At 42.2% G+C, this 21932-nt stretch overlaps 1 protein-coding gene and 1 long non-coding RNA gene across 3 annotated transcripts in view; one reads left to right on the top strand and one right to left on the bottom strand.

Annotated features, from left to right (window-relative positions):
- Positions 1-13897, bottom strand: part of LOC109300919 — a 23889-nt gene extending 9992 nt beyond the window's left edge. The window contains exon 1 of the long non-coding RNA XR_002098370.1: positions 13482-13897. This is a non-coding gene — a long non-coding RNA (uncharacterized LOC109300919). The remainder of the gene's footprint in view (positions 1-13481) is intronic.
- Positions 1-21932, top strand: part of VEGFC (vascular endothelial growth factor C) — a 152214-nt gene that overhangs the window by 11112 nt on the left and 119170 nt on the right. Inside the window, exon 1 of one of the 2 annotated variants that reach the window (XM_019521814.1) lies at positions 19020-19171. The exons of the other annotated variant lie outside the window; for it this stretch is intronic. Coding sequence (XP_019377359.1) covers positions 19046-19171 — 126 coding nt within the window. The 5' untranslated portion in view covers positions 19020-19045. Of the gene's footprint in view, positions 1-19019; positions 19172-21932 lie in introns of those variants that run through there. 2 annotated transcript variants of the gene reach the window in all.

The raw sequence follows: 21932 nt of genomic DNA, 5'->3' as shown, positions 1-21932 counted from the left end.
ACTGAAACAGATTTTTAATAACTGATCTTCCCCTAAGGAACTGCTGGTTTAATGCAAATGAGTTTTTTGACTAACTTGCGATGCGTGGTCACGAGAAAACAGTTTGTAAAGCATTGATCTCAACTCTTCAGGTTTTCTCCAGGGTATTTAATTTATGAGGTGAGGCGGGGAGGGTACTAGACTTGGTAGAAATAAGTAATTCTTGCTATGCTGCTTTGAAGTTTTTTGACACTGCATGCAAGAGATCATGCCAGTGTACAACTAGAATTTGTTTTATTTTCCTCATGACTGTGACCCATTTGATATATCTTGCTTCTATTTATACTGTTTTGTAATTTATCTTGTGTTTTTTTGTGGGAGGCAACTTGATCACCAAGGGATTCATCGCAATAGCGCTCATCATGAAGGTCTGATGCAATACTGCTTATGCAAGCAAAACTTTGACCTTAGTCCAACATTTTCTTTCGATAAATACTTCAGAATCAAGCTCTAAGAGCACATGGCTTTGTTCAGCTCTTTATGTACGTACAAATGTATGTTCTTGTTTATCTTAAGCAAGCACATTTGTACATCCATTAATTATCTGTTTTCATAGGACAGTTGATAATAAATACCTGCTTTACTTCAGGCAGGATAAAGCCTTTATTTAAGGTAAATACACTATTTAGGGAGATCTGTTGAAACCTGCCTTCAGAAACACAGACTTAAAATGTTCTAATATCAGTTGGAATTCCTCTCATGTCACATCTTAGGAAAGCCATTGATTTCAATCACACTCAATTACACTACATACATCTGATATACATGTACAGTGCTAAAAAGCTGCTCCTTTTTGTTGAAAATATTATCAATGACTTTTTTAAAGATGTGCTCCAGCTAGTGAAATCCTGGCACCAAAGATATCCAGCAATATCAGATATTTCAGCGGGTGCCTCAAGAAATGCCATGGTAGACAGTTTATGGAATAAGCTTCTCGTAGGGAAGTTACTTCCTAACCCCTTGGTGTACTTGTTCACTGATGCCTTGAAGGGGTTTATAGCCTTTCTGTTTTTTCAGTCCTATGAAATGAAAATAGTTGTTTTTTCTTATCTATATCAATGTCTAATACATGTTGGAAATATCATCAAGCTTTGGGCCTTAATGACATCTGAAGCCAAACTTCTTTGATGAATGCACTGCCTTAGGTTCAAACGTAGCAGGGATTGCTGGTTCTTGGGCTACAGAGTCAAAATGGCCGCATGTTAAGCCTAGTTGCACCACTTCCTTTGCCTATGGAAGTTGGTGCATGTCTAACTACATTAGCCCATTGGACTGCTAGGTTGCAGTTGCAGGACATGTTAATCAGTGTAAATTAAACTGGTGTTGGTAATAGAGAAAGGTGACCAACCCTCTGCAGGCCACTGTGCTATTACAGTACTTTGACACTAGTCAGTAGAGAGATACTACCAGGTCAGTGGTGCTCAACCTCTAGCCTGCAAGCCAGATTGGCTCACAGAGACATGTCGTCCAGACCATGGAGCTCCCAGAGAGCTAGAAATTTGTGGGTGAGGGAGCATTAATTGCTACTCTCCTGCTGCCAGATTTCCAAACCCATGGAAAGCCCTGTGGGCTAGATAATGGCGCCCTGTCCTTGTAATGATGGCCAGATCATAGGAAAGTATGGCTGAAAGGGACCTTACAAGGTCATCTAGCCCAGCGCCTGTTCAATGTAGAATCATCCTCAGTTAAACCATACTAGCTAAGTGTCTGTCCATCCTGTTCTTGAACATTTCCAAGAATGGAGATTCCACAATTTCTCTGTTCCAGTGGCTGACTTTCATAGTCAGAAAGTTCTTTTATTCTTCAACGTAAATTTCCTCTAGAAGCCATTGCTCCTCGTTGTGTTCCCTGCAGTCCACAAAGAAAAGCCCATCTCTATCCTCTCTGTAATCACCCTTTGGGTATTTGAAGACGGTGATCATATCTCCCTTATCTTGTCCAGCCTAAACACATTTAGCTCTTTCTATCTTTCCTCATAAGTCGTGCTTCCCAGGCTCACTTTTGTCACTCTGTGCTAGACACAGTACTCCAGGTAATGCCTCACCTGTGCTGAATAAAGTGGCAAAATCACTTCCCTTAATATGCAAGTGACACATCTGTTAATACAACCTAGTACATGGCTGGCCTTTTTGCAACAAGAGCACACAGTTGGCTTATGTGCAGCTTTGGTCTACTGTAACCTCTAGATCCTTCTCTTCAGTACGGCAGCCTAGCTAGTCATTCCCAGTTTGTATTTGTGCATGCAGTTACTGTGTCCCAAGTGTAGGATTTAGCACTCCTTTTTTAATTTAATTCAGTTGATTGTGGACCATTTTTTCCAGACTGTCTAGGTCATTCTGGATCCTAGCCCAGCTCTTCAGAGTGCATACAACTGCAGCCAGTTATGCATCTACCTTACTTTCGTCTAGTCTGCATCTCCTGAGCACGTTCATGGGACTGCGTCAAAAATCTTGTTAAAATCAGGGTATATCATATTCACTGTTTCCTCCTTTCCCTTCTGTCCACAAAACCTGTTACTGTGTCATAGAAGGAAATCAGGTTTGTCAGGCATGCCTTGCTCCTGATGAAGCCATGCTGGCTGTTCCTAATCACCATGTTCTCCTTTAGGTACTTTAGAATAGATACTCTGAGCTTATGCTCCATGATCTTTCCAGGTATTGAGCTCAGCCTGACTGGTCTGTAATTCTCCAGGACCTCCTTTCCTTTCTTAAATATGGGCACCATATTTGCCCTTTCCCAGTCCTGGACTTTCCTGGACTTTGCCCTTTTCCAGTCCTGGACTTCACCAAACTTCCACAAGTTTTAAAGAGATAACCCGTGCCTCTGAAATTACTGTAGCCAATTCCTTCAGTACCCTTGGGGGCATCTCATCTGGCCCTACTGACTTGAAAGCATGGGTGTCTGGTGCCTCTCAAGTCGGGGGGGGGCACGTGCCCCCTGACACCTTTCAGCAACTGGGGGGGTGCCCCGGCGTCTGATCCCGGGGGGGGGGAGAGAGGCGCTCCTGGCGGCCTGTCCTGCTTCTGGAGCTCTGCAGGGTCTCTGATCTCACTCACCATAAAAGTGGCCGTGCTGCTTCCAGAGCTCTGCAGTCACTTCCGGAAGTGGCGAAGGCACATTTGCTGGCGGCCTTACTCCCTGCCAGTGCTCACAGGGGGGGCACTGGTGCTCCCGCCTGCCCCCCAGCCTGCTGGCTACACAAGGAGCATGGCCTGACAGGGGGTGCACCGGTGCTTTCAGGGGTTGCATGTGCACCCCTACGTGTTGCCCCTTCTTGAAAGCATCCAGCTTTTCTAGGTACTTGCTAACCTGTCCTTCTGCTACTCTAGGCTGTTCATTTCTTTTTTATCTTTGTTGCCAACTGCACCCGTCATTTGGTAGTTGCCCCCATTTGTGAAGACTGAAGTAAAAAAGGTATTAAAAGCTTCAGTCTTCTCTGCATCATCCATAACTGGATTACCTTCCGCATTCCAAAAGCTATGGTTTCTTTGATATTCTTTTTAATTTTTACATACTTGTAGAATCCCTTTCTATTGGCTTCAATGTCCCTTGCATCTCAAATTGAGCCTTGGCTTGCCTACTTTTCTTCCAGTGTACCTGTGGAATATGGGTTATACTCTTCCCTTGCACTGTGCTCATATTTCTATTTTTATAGGCTTCTTTTTTGAGTTTCAGTTCATTGACGAGATTGCTGTCCAGCCAGATTGGTCTCCCATTGCACTTCCTATTCTTCCGGTGTATCAGGACAGCTTGCTCCTATGCACTTAAAAGGTTGTTTAAAGTACGACCAGCTCTCCTGAACTCCTTTTCCCAGCAGACTTGCCTCCCAGGGGATCCTGCCCACATGTCCCCTTACTTTGTTGAAGTATGCTTTTCCAAAATCCAGTGTCTTTATTCTGCTGCTGTGCTTCCTTCTTCCCCTTTGGTGTTGAAGGGCTCATCTACATGAGATGCTACTGCATGGTAGTTACTCTGCATTTATTTAGTACTTGTGTATATATAAGAAAGTACTAAATAAATGCACAGTAACTGAAGTTACTGAGCAGTACTGGCAAATGTCTTTTAAGTAACATTACTGCACAGTAACCTAATAATACTGTGCAGTAGCTTATTAGTACTATCTGTGCTGTGAGACACTACTGTGTGGCATTATTCAACTGCTGTGTAGATGCAGCGGCGTCTTGTATAGATGCATATTATGTCAGCATCTTGCATAGATGCACTTGCTGTCACCCAAGTTACCTTCCACTTTCATAGTCTCATATTCTCAGTCATTACACTCTGTTTGCGAGCAACAAGTTGACAAAAGCTGCAGCCCTAGCTGGCCTGTCTGTATCAGAACATTATCCCCAGCACACTGGAGGAATTTCCTAGACTGTTTGTACACTGCTTTGTTTCCCTCCCAGCAGATGTCATAGAACCATATAAATTAAGGGCTGGAAGTGACCTCAGCAGATCATTGAATCCAACCCCCCTGCTCTGGGCAGGAATACTGCTGAGATCAATGATCTGAGCAAGTTGTCTGTGCAGTCTCCTTTTGAAAACTTCCAAGGTTGGGGATTGCACCACCTCCTTGGGAAGTCTATTCCAGATTCTGGTCACCTTTACCATAAAAAAGTTCTTCGTTGTGTCCAACTTGAAACCAAACTCTCACTGTTTATGGCAGGGGTGGACAATTATTTTGGGTGGAGGGCCACTTACTGAGTTTTGGCAAGCCATTGAGGGCCACATGACATGCAGCTAGGGACAGATAAATATTAATTTTCTAAAATTTTTAGGGGCCCCATGGGCCGGATAGAATGGCCTGGCGGGCTGCATCCGGCCCGCAGGCCACATTTTGCCCACCCCTGGTTTATGGCCATTGCTGTTTGTCCTCCCCTGGGGCACCCTAGTAAACAGTTTTCCTCCCAGCTCCTGATGTTCACCCCTTACATATTTATAGATGGCCTCTCATCATAGAAGCCCCCCCTCAGTTTTCTCTTCCCCAGGCTGAACGGTCTCAGATCCCTTATGTTTTCCTTTAACCATTCTTGTGGCCCTTCTCTGGACCCTTTTAAGATTCTTCACACCTTTTTTTGAAGTGTGGTACCCAAACCAGAACACAGTACTCCAGTTGGGGTCCCACCAGCACTGAGTGGAGGGGAGTATCACTTCCTTAGCCCTGCTCACGATCCATCGGCTAATGCATCACAGTATGCTATTAGCTCTGTTGACTACACCGTCGCACTGGCAGCTCATGTTCATCCTGTGATCAACCATAACCCTGAGGTACCTTTCAGCCATCGTGCTGGCTAGGACATCTCCTAACCTATATTCACATCACTGGTTACTTGTCCCCAGATGAAGCACTCTGTAATTATCCTTGCTGAACAGCATCCGGTTCCACTCCACCCACTTTTTCAGCTTGTCCAGGTCTGTGTGGGTCTGCATCCTATCCCCTGGTGTGACCACTTTTCACCATAACTTAGTATCATCCACAAATTTGGCCAGCACGCTTTCTACATCCTCATGTAAATCATTGATAAAGATGTTGAACAGCACAGGGCCAAGAACCAAATCCTGTGGGACACCACTGGCCACTTCCCACCAAGATGATACAAACCCATCCACTGACACTGTCTGGGTTCAACCCCTTAGCTAGTTCCCAACCCACCTGAACATAGACACTGCCAGCCCACGACCCCCCCCAGTTTTGTTATAAGAATATCATGGGAGACCATATTGAAGGCCAAGCAGGCGACGACCATTTATATGCAGGAACACTGATGCAAAGTATTGATTAAAGAGTCCTGGTAATTGAAGTCCCTCATGAGAACCAGATCTTGTGATTTGGAAGGTTGTGTCATTTCTTTAAAGGAGGCCTCTTCCACCTCCATTTTCTGGTTTGGTGGCTTGTAGCAGATGCCCATCATGGACTTCTGTCTCCACCCATCAGTGATGAACATATTTTAAGGCCCTCCTCACTAGGTTAGCAAGCCTGTATATGAAAACACTCTTCCCTATCTTCATTAGGTTGACCTCATCTCTTCCTAACAGTCCTTCTTGAAAGGAAGGGGTTGAAGAAGTACCACCATCTACGTAGCCACATGTTGATCTCCAGGATGAGAATGAGAATACTGGCTGGTCCTGTCCCGTTCACCCTTGTAGCCAGAGCCATTTTTAATCTGTCCAGTGTCACCCCTGGTGGTATAATGTCTACATGGATGAGCACCATGTGATAGAGCCTGGAATTGGTTATTTTGAAAACCTTTTCATGCAGGCTCCCGGGTCAAGGTGGCATATGACTTGACACAGGGTTGCAGAGATGGAAGGTTGGGCACCACTGTTTTAGATTGCTTGCACTGAGCAAATAGCTATTCCAGGATGCAGTTGAGTAGAGCTGTGTACATGTGGCTGCACACACTGGTGTCTCATTACTTTTCACTTTCTGAAGTGAAATATATACCAGGGACATATACTAGTGTAGGATGCCTGTCATGTGTCCACTGCAGGTTTACACTGATTTAAGGACAGATTATGGTGGTGCAAACATGTTATGTATCTATATCCTATGACCACTGGCTGTTTTGTTGCAATGTATTAATTTTTTGTGTGCTGCTTTCTTTTTTTGTTCTCCTGATTTTATTATTCTAAATGGGTTTATTGATTTGTTAGTGAAAAACAGAAAAATGATTTTCCTAGCCTGCGTCTTCAGGGTTTTGGGGTTATTTAAAACATGACATTTGTGAAATGTTTGTTTTTCTCTGTCAGATTTATGTTTTTCTTTTAAAATACTTGCATAAAATTGGAAGTAATTAGAAACTGAATCACCAAAAGGATTAAGGGGATATGGACAGGCTAATTTATAATGAAAGATTACAAGAACAAAACATTTAGAGTTTGGCTAAGTAGGATATGAACATCTACAAATGCTTGAAGGGTGTAAGCACCAGGGAAAAAATATTATAGAAAGGCGGCATTGTTTAGCATGAGATCTAGTAGTAGTGGAGTTCGCTTAAGAGAAATAAAATACTAGGGAGGTTGGTGGGGGTACTTCCTGATAATTAAAGCTGGTAGATTTAATTTTGGAAGAGTCATGATCAAAGCCCAAATTCATTAACCCCCATGACCTGGTGCAGGATGTGTTTTTTATAGGTTTATTTTTTTTGAAGCATCTGACTGATTGTTTTTGTTTCATCCTTACTACTTAAGTGATTATCCAAACAGATGCTCCCCATGTGCATGAGACAAGATTCTTTTGGGCAGGAGTGTCTTCTGGGGCCTGCATGCACCCTGAAGTTTTGCTTGCCTGCCATAACTGAGACTCGCTCCTTTGCTATCACTGGTGGAACCCTCTAGTGTCCCTATCTTTTGCCCTTAATGTTAATTACCACTGCTTTTCTACTTAGGCAGTTTAGCTGATGCAGTCTAGATATTTGTTCTGTGTCTACTGGCTTAAAAAAACTAACTAAACAAATGTAGATTTCAAATTAATAGGTTTCCCTCCCATTGCCTGCACAGTTAACCCCCCTGTAAGAATGTTTTAAAATGTCTGACCCTGAGTCACCACTGTTCCAGATGTATATGTCCCAAAGGTGCAGGGCCTATGAAGGAGAGCCACTCCAGGTACCTTCTACACTTGGGAGAAGGATGTGTTCTGGAACGCTGTTTGATGTCATTCTATGTCTCTCTTTTTATAGTTAGCCATGTTAGTGAAGTCAAGTAGGAGGTAGAGTTGATTGCTATCTTATAGAGCAACCAAAGTTAGTGCATACGCACGCACGCACGCACGCACACACACACACACACACACACACACACACACACACACACACACACACACACACACACACACACACACACACACACACACACACACACACACACACACTTTGGTTAATTTATAAGGTGATAATCTACCCTGCATTCTATAAAAACACTGAGAAGGCAAGAGAGGCAAAGTATATATCATCTTCATAGGTCCATACAAACCAAGTAGACCTTCAGAGAATCAAGGGAAGGATATTTTGCAATACACCAGAAAATAATTGGGATCCACAGGAACCACGTCATTCTGTACCCACTGAGATGTCCTCCTTTTCATTATCTCTAACTACTGTGGCAATACTCATCTATTTGGGGAGTCGATCTGTATTCCAAGAAAGTGCCATCATCTACAGCAAGATCCCTTTCACAAGAGATAAATTAATCTTGGACTCATCTTTTCCCAGGCTAAAATCAGGGAGGTCAGAGAGGAATACAGTAATAGTGCTCACCCTTTTGAAACAATATGAGCCTCTAACCAACTCCTCACCCTTCTTAATGAAGCTATTTAACTCTTACCCACAGTTTCCATCTATGAACTGGAAGTATTCTACCACTTGTCAAAAATAATGGCTGAAACACAAGATAGTCTACTGGACATCATCCAGGAGAGCAACTTAGATTTCTGAATTCTGTCTAGGCTTCCCTTATAGACTGATTCAACTATGTCCAGGAATTGGGGACTGCTCAAACTTGCCAGAATAATTTTCCATGTTTCAGTGGTACGCTAGGGCTTAAGGAGCCTTTGGTCAAATTCTGTAATAGAGACGTAGAGCAGCAATGTGAAGCTGGAGCTATGTTTTATTGCTAATTACGGTAAGATATGAGCTAGCTTGTCACTCCAAGGAGATTGGTAATGATGACTATCTATGAGTGGCTAAGTATCATTAATTAAAAACTTTCAACTTTTGATCAGATGACTTTGCACAGCATATGAAGACAGTAAAGAATGAGTTTAGATATTTATAGTGAAAGCAAAATATTTCAAGAATTGTGAACACAGATTGTGTGCACTCTGGTCGCATATGAGAATGTTATAATTATATAGATACATGCTTAATGTACAGTTTCCAACCACAGAAATTCAAAATGATTGCTCTATATGAGTTACATGATTATGATGGAATAAAATACTTGGTTGAAGATTTTTGCTTGTACTTTTATCTGTACTCATTGCCAAAACAGAGGATAGTTCTTCAAATAGGGAAGTTCATCTATGTTTTGTTGAGCTAAGAAAAGCAGAAAAGTATTGAATGCTTTGCAGGCATTAACTGGCTTGACAGGTGCTATGGAGGGCATAGGTCAGTAACTTAAGCTGACTAATATTCAGGAGCAAATACTGTTGTGATTTAGTATGTGAGTGCACTTTGAAATGGCTAATTATGCTCTAACAGATGATGAATTAACCAAAGTATTTTGTGAATAGATTAAGACTCTGGCAGAGATTTAGCACACTGACTAATAAGCCAGCGTATTAACTAGATTACACTATACTCCCTTGTACAAGTTTCCAAGCTCCAAGTTTTGGTAGGATCTATATTACAATTCCTTTTAAAGAAGGGCCCCATTTATGCACCTTCAAGCAGCTGCATAATTGCTTGTCAGTCTACAAGGCTAGGTACAGACATTGAAAAGCCTGAGGCAGAATCAATGTAAGTTATGCGATTTTCTGTAAGTAGTATAGTTTAGATCAGTAGCAAAGAAAACACACATTCTCCCTTTGGAGGGGACAGCAAATCTTTGACCAGGTTCTGCCTTTTTTAAACCGGTCTATTCATGCCAAACTTCTGTTCTGTTATGGGTATAGACTGGTTTCCAATCACTTATACTGGTATAAGTGTAATGTCTGTACCTGGACCAAGACTGGCATCTGTGTATGAAATAGCAAAAATAATGGTAATGTCTCACACAGATTCCATGACTTGTTGTCCTTCTTGATTACTTGAATTGCTGCTGCTAAAAATTCTGACTGGTGAAGAAACTGAGTACTGGTTGGGAATATTCAACTCATTTGCCCTCTGTACAATGTGGAAGAAGTCCCAAACAGACACTGCTGCTCAAAAGAATCTGAGTTTGCGTTCAGGGAGCATATATCAAGAATAGAATCTGTATTATTTGTGGGAGCATGGCAGCTACTATAAGATCAGTAACCTACTTTGTCGTTTTTGCTAATCACACATCTCTAACTTGTGTTTTAATCTTTTCTAATGTAGTGCCTTAATTTTAATGTAACAGTCTGATGTAAATTAGTAGAGAGGCTGTAACAAATATTTCTTTAAGTGAGGGGAAAATCGAGATAAATTAGATTTTAGCAATTTTTTATCACCAAATAATTTTATAACAAGTTAGAAATTTGGGGGAAGAAAAAAGTTAAATACAATGAAGTTTAGGTCCTGATTCTCCAATATAATTTCTTAATATAGTTCCTTGCAACTGTGGAGTCGTAGGCCATTTGTACACGCCACAAAATTGTCCTTTAAAGCAGTTTGATGGCCTTTTGCCCCGCTTTAACAGTGCAGCTGTTTGCACATGTGGGAGGCGTAATATGCATTAAGTGACTTCGGGACGCAGCAAAATAAAACATCTCCAAGGTGGTTTAGTTTGCTGAGGAGGGAAGCACCGGGCCCCGTGCATCTCAGGGGCTGTGCAGGCAGCCTGTGCAGACAGGCTTCGCTGAAGGAAAAAACAAACCAGCAGGCTTCATTTTTCTCCCAGGAACCTGCTTGAGCTGCATGGGGGCCCAGTGCTTCCTTCCACAGCTGCAGTACTCTCTAGGACCTCTAGGCCTGGGTGCTTGTAGGTGGGTGCTGCCTGGGGGTGCTGCCATGGAGGGAAGCAGCAGCCACTCCTCCCCGTTCCCTGTCTTCCCCCTTCCCCCCCACCAGTGCAGCTCAAGGACCACTTGGCCCGCTAGCAGTTTGCCCTCCCCTCCCCATCGCTAGAGAGGCAGGTAAGGGTCAGGCTCAACCCTTGTGTACATGCCATGGGGGTTTACATTGCTCTAAATTGAAGCAGTGCTTTTAAAGACCCATTGCTTCCATTTAGGGAGAATTAAACTGAAGTAAACCCCCGTGGCGTGTACAAACACACCTAATGACTCCCTGGATTCTTCAAAGGGGAGGTTTATGCCATCAGATTTCATTGTACGATTGGGAGTCAAAAACAGGTTTAGATGGATTGTAGGACTTCCAATGCAACATACTAGGCATAGGTCAGAACTATTTGAGGTTCTAGTCTTTCTTTGGGGAGATCAGTTGCTGCAGTCAAAGGTTGCCATCCTATTTAAGGTGGTAAGTGTTTATACTAGGACTCCAAATATGATTTGTAGGGATGTTTCTGACTACAATTCAGATGCGCTAGCAAATCGAGTAAGCTTTGGCTGTTTCTGCTCACACTATGATTAAGTCAGCTCCTGGCAATTTTTAGCTGCTGCCATAAAAAAGTTGGAGGCCTCGTGGACTATGTGATTATGGCATCCTCTCAATTGGTTGATTTAGATCAGTGGTGATTTAGATCTACCCGTGGCCTGCAGGATGGCTTTGGCTTGTGGAACTCTGTCATTTGGTTTGTGGAGCTCCCCAGGAGTCTGGAAGATAGCAGGGGAGCAGTGGCAGCATTAATTGCTGCAGAGCCAGTAGTTTAGATACATTGCTTTGGCCTGGGAAGCTGGTCCACCCCACCCATTCAGCCTGATGGAGGGGAGATGGGTTTGGCATACATGGATAATTTTTCTCTTTGAAAAATTCCACACTATATGTTTTTCCTTACTTGAGTGTGTTTGGCCATCACAGAAGGATCTAGAAGGATTCTGGATTCATTTATAATAGAATACATAGTTTTATTACTGAAATCTTGTTCAGTTGATTATATTAATATAGAGAGTGTTTGGTGAAAGCAGTAATAGTGAAAAGACAACTGAAAATCTCCAAAATCCCAGATATTTCTCTACAAAACTAAGAATAACATTTCCTGCAGAGTTGTTGCTTAAATTTCTGCAGATACTCCTGATATATTCAGGATTGGTCTTGCAGATTTCCTCCCCAAATAATTATTGCATTTTAGATGTAATAGTAAGAAATCTAACAAATACATTTGTTACTATTTTCATATGTAGTAATTGAAGAATAAATCCTATCAATAGGCTTTATTTTCATTCGCCATCTTAAGAATTTTTCTCAGTGGTATAAATTGTAACCTAGAACATACCAGTCTGAAAACCATTAGAGCAACACAGGAAAAAAAATTGTTAACTTGCCAGTGTCTAGAATGTAAATCAAAATTTTTTTATTGTTGCTTTTCAACTAGCAGCAAATAATTATTTAGAAATTCTAATACTTGTACAAAAATGAACGACACAGAAATGGATGGCGAAGAATACTATCTACAGAAATTTCACATTAACAAATGTATCTGGAAACTGTTTAAAACAAATTTGGGTAAAAAAAAGCATACTTTATCAGATTTTTTTTTAATGACGTCTACATTTAAGTAAATGTGTGCTTAAACATTAAAAAATGATCAGTGATTTTTTTTGTTTGCTTCATTTTGTGGATATCATTCTTGAGACACCTTCCAGGCACGCTTTCTGAAATACAGATCCCTTCAAGGTATGTTGTTGTGGACAATCCAAATTAACTAGGCACTCTTGAAATTATCATGCTTGTGCATGCTCATTCAAAACATGCTCTCATATTCATCAGCAATAATGAGTAGGAGATGCTGTGCAAGTTCTTCAACACAGTTTTGAAAATTCACCACAGCCCTGATTTACATCATTCTATTGTAGACATTGGCCTCACTTGATTAAAGACTACTGCTTCAACCAAATTTCTGTGGTGTGGCTTGTGTCTGATAGGAACTGTGATGATACCAAAGTAAGTTTCACTGAAATCCAAGAAAGTATTTGCATTCTGGTTTCCAGTTTTTATTAACCTGCTCTTGAGCAGGGGTTTGGACTAGATGACTTCCTGAGGTCCCTTCCAACCTGCATTTTCTATGATTCTTTCTATTGTTCTATATCTCATTTTCATTTCATGCTTGCTAGGATTTGGATAATACTTTTTAGAATACTTTGTGTGCTTTTTTAATTCTATTTTTTCATATGAAGAATACATCTTTTTCTTTTATATACTGTATCAACAAAGCCAGTGGAGGTGATAATAGGTTTGTATACATTTGCAGGTCTACTACTTATGCTCAAATCCATAGTACAGTAACTGTCTATGGAAGGTAAACAATACACTTATCAAATAATTCTTTGCAGCCTGATTGACAATTCTGTCCTCTTACTGAATTTTCAGATTGAAGCAAAGCTTCATTAGAATAGCAGATTTTGCATAGTAGATTCAATCTTGACCCAGCCACTACTGTAATTGAATATCACTTTTCATTTTACCTCTTATTTTGAGCTATCAATGTCAAAGACACCCTCAATGAGATTTTATCAGTGCTTTGTATAAGGAATTAAGTGAAAATTTAAATGTTTAAATTTGCAGTGTTCTTTTTACATGCATTTTAACTGTATCCTGAATTTTTAAATTATGCATGCAGAAAATTTAGAAGCAAAAAGAAAAATCATTTTATAGAAAGAAAATCATCTAGATAAGAGTCATTAAAATAAATAAATATAAAGCTTTTACCTTAGTATTATAATCAATTTCCAACAACTGTTTCCATAAACCTTGAAGAGAATTGTCTTTCCCTGAAAGAAGGGTAACTTTGGGAAGGTTAACTTACATGGTAGAACAGTTTCATGTTTGCTTATGTCTCGTTACTGAGTAACCAAATCTTAATTCATTTAAAAATGTTAAGAGCCTGCTTGTAGCTTCCCCTGAGTGAGCCTAGGGATTGGGGGAGGGAGAGAGGCGTAAGAGGTTCAAAATCACCCCTGGCCACTGCTTTAATGTCTGAGTGCAGATCTTTCTCCTGTCTAGCATTTCTTAGGGCACACTGGACCAGATCCAAAAAAGGATTTAAGTGCCTAAATTTCAACTTGGGTCAAAAAAGTGATCCACAAAATCCTGCCTCGCGTGACAGTAGGAACTTTGATGTGGGAACCAAACTTATCAGTTTTAGATGCAGAAAGGAGCTCCTGTTGTTTATGCAGCAGTACAGCCCCAAACCCAGTAGGACTGGTATCTATTGCTGCACTCAAGTACTTCAGCACTGGTGCCCTGGTGAGCAGTTTTTTCAGATGTTTAAATACCATCCCTCATGCTGTGGCATTCAGGCAAGTTCAGCAGTTTTCCCGGGAGTTGTTCTAAAGGATTTGCCCTCATACCACTATATCATCTATCTAGCATTCAACACTATCAGCAGATGGTTGGGGTGACTTTAGGCATTTCTCGCTGACAGGTGTTGTGTTCCCTGCAAATGACCATACCTCTGACAACCTAGATAAGATCACTGGAAGAAAAGGACATAGGTACTCTGACTGCAACTCTGCTTTGCAGTCTCCTTTCTGAGTCTTATTTGTATCTATTTATTTTAAGTTAAAAGCTTAACAGTGGAACTATAAAACAGAATCTATTGCTGATGCACAGTAAAGTATGTTCAGTTACTGACTGGTTTAGTCTGAATGGAGGTTTCCCCTTCCCATTTATAAATTCCAGTACAGTACAGTGTAGAGGAATTTAGTGTATGGACTTAATGTCTTATCAGTGTGTACATTTGACTGCTCAGCTTAGCCCAAAACTTCTAAACCTGGCAGTTGAGTGCTATGGAGACATTTTAGGAAGAACATTGAAAATATTCATTTTTTTTTCTAATCATTAATATACAAAAGCTAGCTAGAAATCTATTTTCAGTGTATATTTATTGCCAAACTAGACCAGGAGCCGGCAAGGCACTCGGGGCAGAGAGGGGTTAACAGAAGCCAGGAACAAACATGAAGTCACAAACTTGGAAAGCAGGACCCAGAGAAGAAGAAATCAGAAAAAAGTAGGGCCTGGCATGTGCAGATCAAAGTTAAGGTTTTACCAGAAGTTAGGTAGCGGAGGTCAAAGTCAGGTATCCATTTGGTTGCCACAGTGTCAAGCCAAGGGTTGAAACAAGTTTGTGGTCAGGGCATCTGTTGATCAAGGCCAGGCAGTCCAAGCTAGGAACAAGGCTAGAGGGTGCAGGACAGCAACACCTGACAACTCTGTTGCTAGGAGAAAGCTTTAGAGCAGGGGTGTCACACATACGGCCGTGGAAATAAATTTTTGTGTTGGGCTTCTTCCCACAATGTGGCTGGGGCTTCAGGACTGTGGCTCTTACCAAATGCCCGGGATGTCAAGCCTCTTTCTGCCAGGTCCTGGACTGGCTGGAGTGAGCACTGCATGAGAGTAAGTTCTATGGCTCAATCTTGCTCACAAAGCTAGACCCATGCCGTTCATCCAGCCCTCAGGATCAGTCGAGCAGACACTCCCGCTTTAGAGAAAGTGGTAGGATTTTATAGCCCTCTCCATAGGCTTGTAGCTCTCATTGGGAATCTCATAGGAAGACTCAGGCTGAGCTGGAGCATTGGCCAGCTGCTGAGTGGTGCTATAGCTTAGGCTTCCACCTGTGGGTGTGGAAATAATGTTTTAAATCACTGGGGTCCTAACAATATTGTTCATAGACACTTACCAGCATCCTTTTAAAAATCCACGCTATTTTGTGACATGTCTCCAGGGGATGAAAACATAACAACATAGTAATTCTGGTATAATTATACTGCTATAGTTATGGTAGTATATCTTCCTATGTGAACATACTTTTTCCAGAATAATCATGTGTTTTCTCATTTTAGTTTTTCAGTCTTCCAAACAGTATAGGCTCAACTGAGATATGCTTATTCTGGAATAAGTCTATCCATGTGAGAGTATAAACCACTATAGTATTATCATTGTTTTGGTATTTTTTTCTGTGGAACAAGCTTTTAATGAGATGGTTTATTTGGGATGCTTTCCATTGTGACAGGTAATTCCATACATTTTATTCTATTGCTTACATTTGGGTATGGGTCTAGGAAATTAGAGTTACTTACTGAGTAAATTGAATCTTTTCAGTCTCCAACGAAATACAATTGAAATTGCCATCGGAATTGTATTTGGGATTGTTCAAGGTGCCACAATTGTTCAGAGTAAAGGGAGAGGAAAAAGGCTTATATGTAGAAACAGAAAGCACATCTCTGTAAGTAATATTGTTTCACCTCCTTTCTGTACTAAAACACAGGTTTCTAGACTAGAGACAGACATTCAGCATAAGGCAAGCAGTAGCAGAGTAGTGTGTTTCCCACAGTGAAGCCCACCATAATGATGCATTTTTCCTTTTTTTCTGCATATTATGTACAGGTTGTTAAGGATTAAGTCATTCTACTCTCTGATGCCTCGAAAGTTTAACAACTACCCTTTCTAGGTGTGACGGGGGCAAACTCCCAAGCCTGGTCACAGTGTCCGCCTGCACACCTGTCTTTGGCCATGCTGCCTGCCTTACTTTCCTGCCACACCTTGTTGCTAAATAATTAAAATTGTATTAGGTGGGAGGCTGCCCTTCGAGCAATCTGCTGTTCACCAGTGGTAAACTCACAACTCCGACCTCCCTTTCATCGTGTCCCATTTCTCGCAGATGTATCCGTGAGTTGTGCTATGCTCCAGCCTGAGGACTGGCCCAACTCAGCACAGTGTTAAGCCTCTCTCACGCTGCCCTGTTCAGGGCCTCACACATACTGCCCCCCTCTCACTGGGGCCTCTACCACTCTGCATGCTCTCACCAGGGCTCTTTCACTCATGCTTCTTACTGGACCACATTCATTCTGCCCTGCTCCCTCAAGCGACCACACAGGCCATCAGGTTTGTCTTTGTATTCCTTGGCGAGCCCTGGCGCAGCCTTTTGGGCCTCTCCTGTGACCCTCATCTCTGTAGTAGCCAGGCAATTAACCAAACACTGGGCTAACTCTGCCACTGACCCCTCATCAGGTAACACAGCCCGGTTGTTCTCAGTTTGGGGCTAGTGACTTGCCCCTTTCTCTTGTGGCTCCCTCTCTGCCACCTCTCTTGGCCTCAAGCCCACTTGTGGTCTCAGGTGCCCAAAGGCTTACCTGAGCCTCCCTGCCCCTTTATTCACAGGGCTTCAATACACTCATCCCCCTTCTCTGGAGCTCAACGTACTACTTGTCCCCTCTCTGGGGCTCTGGCGTCTTACACCCCCATGGGCCTGCCTGGTCCCACTACTCTCCAAGGTCTTACACCCCTACAGGCTCAGGTGCTCCTCCCTGAGTGTGACTAGCCCTTCTCCCCTCCAGTGTTATAACCCACCAGACTGGTGAGGGCTGGGGTTTTAAGGTACACCTCCCCACCTATCACCAGGGAGATAACTGGCCTGGCATTTCTTGGGGATTCCCTTGCCACACAGAATCCTACCAGGCCACTCTTTCCTGGCAGGGTGCAGTTTCCAGTCATACCCAGGACCAGGAGGTTCCTGCTGTCCCCATAGCTCCTGCCCTTACCTCCAAAATGTTCCCTGAGCAGCAATGCAGCCAGATGTTGCTCCCTTACCTGCTGGCAGCAAACTGCTGCTCCAGCTCTGAAAGCCAGGATATTAAAATGGCTGCCTTATTGTGGCTGGCCTGAGCCTGTTTGCTCCCTGCTGTCCTCTTTAAAGTGGCAGACACTAAAGATGCTCTGCCACCCACCTTCCCCCTTAAAATGGTTCCTAGGGGAAGCCTTCTCTGCTTCTCACAAAGCAGGCTCACTTAGAGCCTGCAACAGCCCTTAAGTGGTGAGCACCCCAGTGGTACTCTGCTACACACCTTCCCCCTTAAAATGACTGCTCAGGGGTATCTCCCAGCTGCCCTCCATGAAGACTCTTCTCCAGCCTGCTGCAGCCCATACTAAGTGGTGAGCACCCCAATTGTGCTCCACCACACTAGGGCTTTGTTAATTAGTACATTGATCCATATGTATTCAAGATATTGTGATTCTGGGGCATCAGTAGCTCTAAAACAAGCAGTAATGTCTTTAATGCAGAATTCCATCCCCATACACACATCTTTTGTGGCTATTTTATCCTTCCTAAATAGGCTATATAACCTGCAATGTCAGTATTCCAACCATACATATCATCACACCAGACTTCTGTAATGCTAATTATTCTCCATGGCTAGAGACAGACATTCAAAAAGCCTGTGCCTGAATTGATTCAATCTTTGCAGGTTAGTCTAACCTGGCTGGGTTAAATCAGTTTTGTAACCAGAGCAACATCCCAGAAATGCAGGCACATCCCTGCAGTGGCTCTGGGTAGAAGCTGGGAGGTGCTAAAGCAGCTGTCCCTTCCCTTCCACCAGGCTGAGCTGAAAGAGGGTGTGGCCAGGCCCTGGCAAGATGCTCTGATTATTCCACCCCACCCCAAGCAGCCCAGCAGGGCATGTTTATCACCCCTAACTCAGTGTTTATCAGCCCATTAAGAAAACAGAACCTCTCTCCATTAACTAATGGAGCTCTTCTTAAACAGCTCTTCCAAGGAAGAGGTAAGCTAGCTACCTGTTGATTAACTCCAAAAAGCCTGTCTGCCTGTCATTTCCCACAGCATGGACCATAGCCAGCATGTGGTCTGCTAGCTAATGCTGAGGTGTCTGGGTATGGCAGAAAGGAGGGGGGAATAATCCCTGCTTAGCAGGGAGAAGCCAAGTGGATGCTCTGTGCTTGCAAGTTTCTGCTGGAGCTCTGGCCAGGGAGCAGAGGGGAAGGGCCAGCCCTGCTGTGGAGTAGAGAGCCCCACCCAGCCCAGAGAGCATGCTGGGATGCTGGGGGTGTCTGGTTTATCTTAAAACAGCAAGGGGTCTGGAATAGACATTGCATAAACTGGTTTGAGCCAAATCAGCTAAGTCTGATACTACATTGAACCAGGTTTATCTCAAACCGGTTTCAGCCATTTTCAAACTTGTTTATGTGCACTGAACATCTGTTCTGTTACAGGTTTAAACCAGTTTCTGATTAAACCAGTTTCACTTAAGCCAGTTTATATGTAACGTCTGTCCCTAGCCCTAGTAATTGTCATTCCTGATCACATCATTGCTTTAGCTAATCAGGTGTGTTGCTTACGGAAATGGTTGGTCCCTGATCATTTATTAAACTCCACATTGGCTTTCACTGTAGTGAATTATTACTGTGTGTGACACTGGTAAGCATGACTTGGTTAATGATTTAAATTTGTTGACAGGATAATTGTTGTAGTAAAATCCATGTATAGCTTACAAACATCTAAAATTAAACCAACACTTTGCACACCCTCCCTTGGAGCAATTGTTGAAAATTATTTAATATGTGGAACAGAGGCCAAAAATGATTTTACAGAGAATAGTGCATATGTAAGTAATTCTAAAATGAATTTGACCTTAGAACAGAAAGGAAAGATACATTGGTGAGTATTGGTTACATCCCACTTTCACTTGGTGTCTGAATTTTGTTCCCAACAGTGAGATAATGGTTGTAAGCTCCTTTTTTCCTCCCAAAATTTTCAGCTGCACCATACTGTGGCTACACATGAGGCATAATGTAGACCCAAGGTTTGCATTCTTCCTTAGTAAGAAAGACCTGCATATGTTTGAGGAATATATTACAATGTCTAGTTTGGGGGCGTGATTTTTATTTTTTCTTTTAACTGAGTCATCAAGTTGGGATATCAGGGTTTGCCATAATAGCCAAGTAATAATGTAGTGTAAGTATTCTCTCCATCAGCATCTGCCTTCTTCTGTTGCATTGCAGTATAGAAGACCTGTTGAACATCTTTCACTCCAGTAGCAATTATTAAGTGGTTTCTTGGTGAGATAATCTTGAAACAGCATTAACTCGTATATACCCTTTGTAGTGTCTGCTAGAGAGCAAGACACAGGAAATATAAATTAGTAGTCAATTCTTCCTACCCAGTAATCCATGCAGTCTCAAAGTGCTCATATACAGAACTGTAGGTGATATGGGGGAAGAATGAAAGCATACTATTGAGGTGTCATGCCCTGCTCAGCCTAGTAAGTTATGGTTACCATTTTGATGCTTTTTCTGTGTGCAAGTATAATTTCATATTTAATTGTCTGATGACAAAAAGTGGTTGAATTTTCATGCTATGTGGAACTTATTTTGGGTAAACTTTAAAAAAGTAATTCACCCAAAACATTCATTTCCTTGTTCTATTTTGGATCTTTGTGGGAGGATTCCTTGTTTTTGTCCTTTTTGATTTAAATTAAAATGCCATTCTTGTCATCAATCTGTGACAAAGTATAGATGCTCTGTTTCAAATTCTGATACCTTTAAAATTCCTGACAGATTTAGTGCTAGCCTAGTCTTTTGCCAAAGGCGGTCTGCTGCTGCTGTGTCCGTGAATGTGTTTTTATCTTGACTCCCCTCCACCTGTTGCATTATATGGAGCAGTCTAGAATCTGAACTTTCCTGTGAATCGAGCTGAACAGAAGCAGAAAATATACCACAGATGAGAAAGGAATGTTATTCCTTTACCTAATCAGACCTAATCAGAAAGTTTCTCATGCTATAAATTATGCAAACTTTTTGTTCATTATCAGTTCAAAAGTTTACAAATATTCCATGAATTCGTTAATCAAACAAACTGACTAACTATACTGTGGTATTTTTCTAGGAATATTCTTTTACTTCCTGTATTCAAAAAATATCATTCAGAATATATTACCCACAAAACTCCCATAATATTAAGGTTCAGAATCAGTCATTTGAAGTTAGGAAATATGAGAATTAAAGATTCCAGTGTATCTTACCAATGTGTTTTTGACTTGCTGTGCATGTGTCATTTCTCCATTTTTCTTGAAAGGTAAACTGAAAAAAAATAAGAAATGACATGCAGATCATCACAGAGATAGATGTGACATCCATGGTAGCTAATATTACGCAGGAGCCAAAAACCTGGCAACTCAGGGCACCCCATGGTCTCTGGCATTGGCAGCATCACAAAGAAAGTTTCTGGCTCTGTTGATTTTTATCTTATTCCCATGAACTGCTGGAGCTGCCAGCTGTTTGAAAGAAACCACAGATTCCTTAAAGAAACTGGGCTTCGTTCACAAGCTTCCAGCAAACACCATATTATCTACCACTGATGTCATAACTCTGTGCACCAAATTTGTGCTGCTGCTTTTTGCTGCAGCACACCCCCTGCACATGTGGTTTGGTGTAGGGCAAATTGCCCCACTTAGGGGTATTTCCCCCTTCCTCTGCAACTCATGCTGGAGGAGCAGGGGGACAGCTAAAGCAGCAGAGGTGGTTTGGCTAGCAGCCATAGCATCTCCCAGAAGGACCCAGCCTCCATGTCTGCCAGTGCATGTTTCTCTCATGTGCACCACGCCACTTTTTTCCACACAGGTTTTTTTTTTTTTTTTGCTACCGGGATATACTGGTAGCATATTTTGCCCCTGCATTGCAAGTTTGCAGCACAGGGTGCATTTTAATGTGCTGGGCATTTAGTTTGTGGCGCTGCAAAAAGGTTTGTAATGCCACGAATCACATGTGCCTGCATGTCTGGATCCGGCTATGGGAAGGAATCTAGAAAAGTCTCATTAGGGCTTTAACAATTTTAACTCCTCCATCAAACTAATTCTGGAATACGGCACTGTAATGTCTAGGAAATTAATTTGCTGGGCAAAGGTGGCGACACTTTGTGTTGGAAATCAACTGTCGCAGCTACCCTCATGCCATTAGCTTTCATCCTAAGTGCACCACTAGATCTATCATCTAGAGCTATGATCTACACTACAGCTGTATCTGCTGTGATCCCACTGACTGGGATGCACACCTTCAAGGATTTGGAGCAGGGATTCCTACAGTTACGATAGAAGCCAAAGGTTGTAGCCATCCAAATCAACAAAACAAAGCTCAGACTTTACTCTGACCTATTACAATACCAATCTTTGGACAAGAACGAAATAGTTCCTCTGGTTGTCACTTATAGCCCCCAGCTTTAACATCTTGTACACAACATCAGTGACCTCCAGTGTCATCTGGAAAAAGACTCAACATCTTAAGGAAGCCGTAGAAGCAAACTTATCGTGGTTTGCTGGCAACTTCTCCCCACTTCCCCCCTAATCTCAAACAACATCTCTCAAGGCTTTG

This window comes from Gavialis gangeticus, unplaced genomic scaffold (genome assembly GCF_001723915.1).
Source record: "Gavialis gangeticus isolate Ggan-Ray unplaced genomic scaffold, GavGan_comp1, whole genome shotgun sequence".
In the NCBI taxonomy this organism is placed as follows: domain Eukaryota; kingdom Metazoa; phylum Chordata; order Crocodylia; family Gavialidae; genus Gavialis; species Gavialis gangeticus.
Note: the sequence above shows the minus strand (reverse complement) of the source record. Positions and strands in the feature narration are given on the sequence as shown.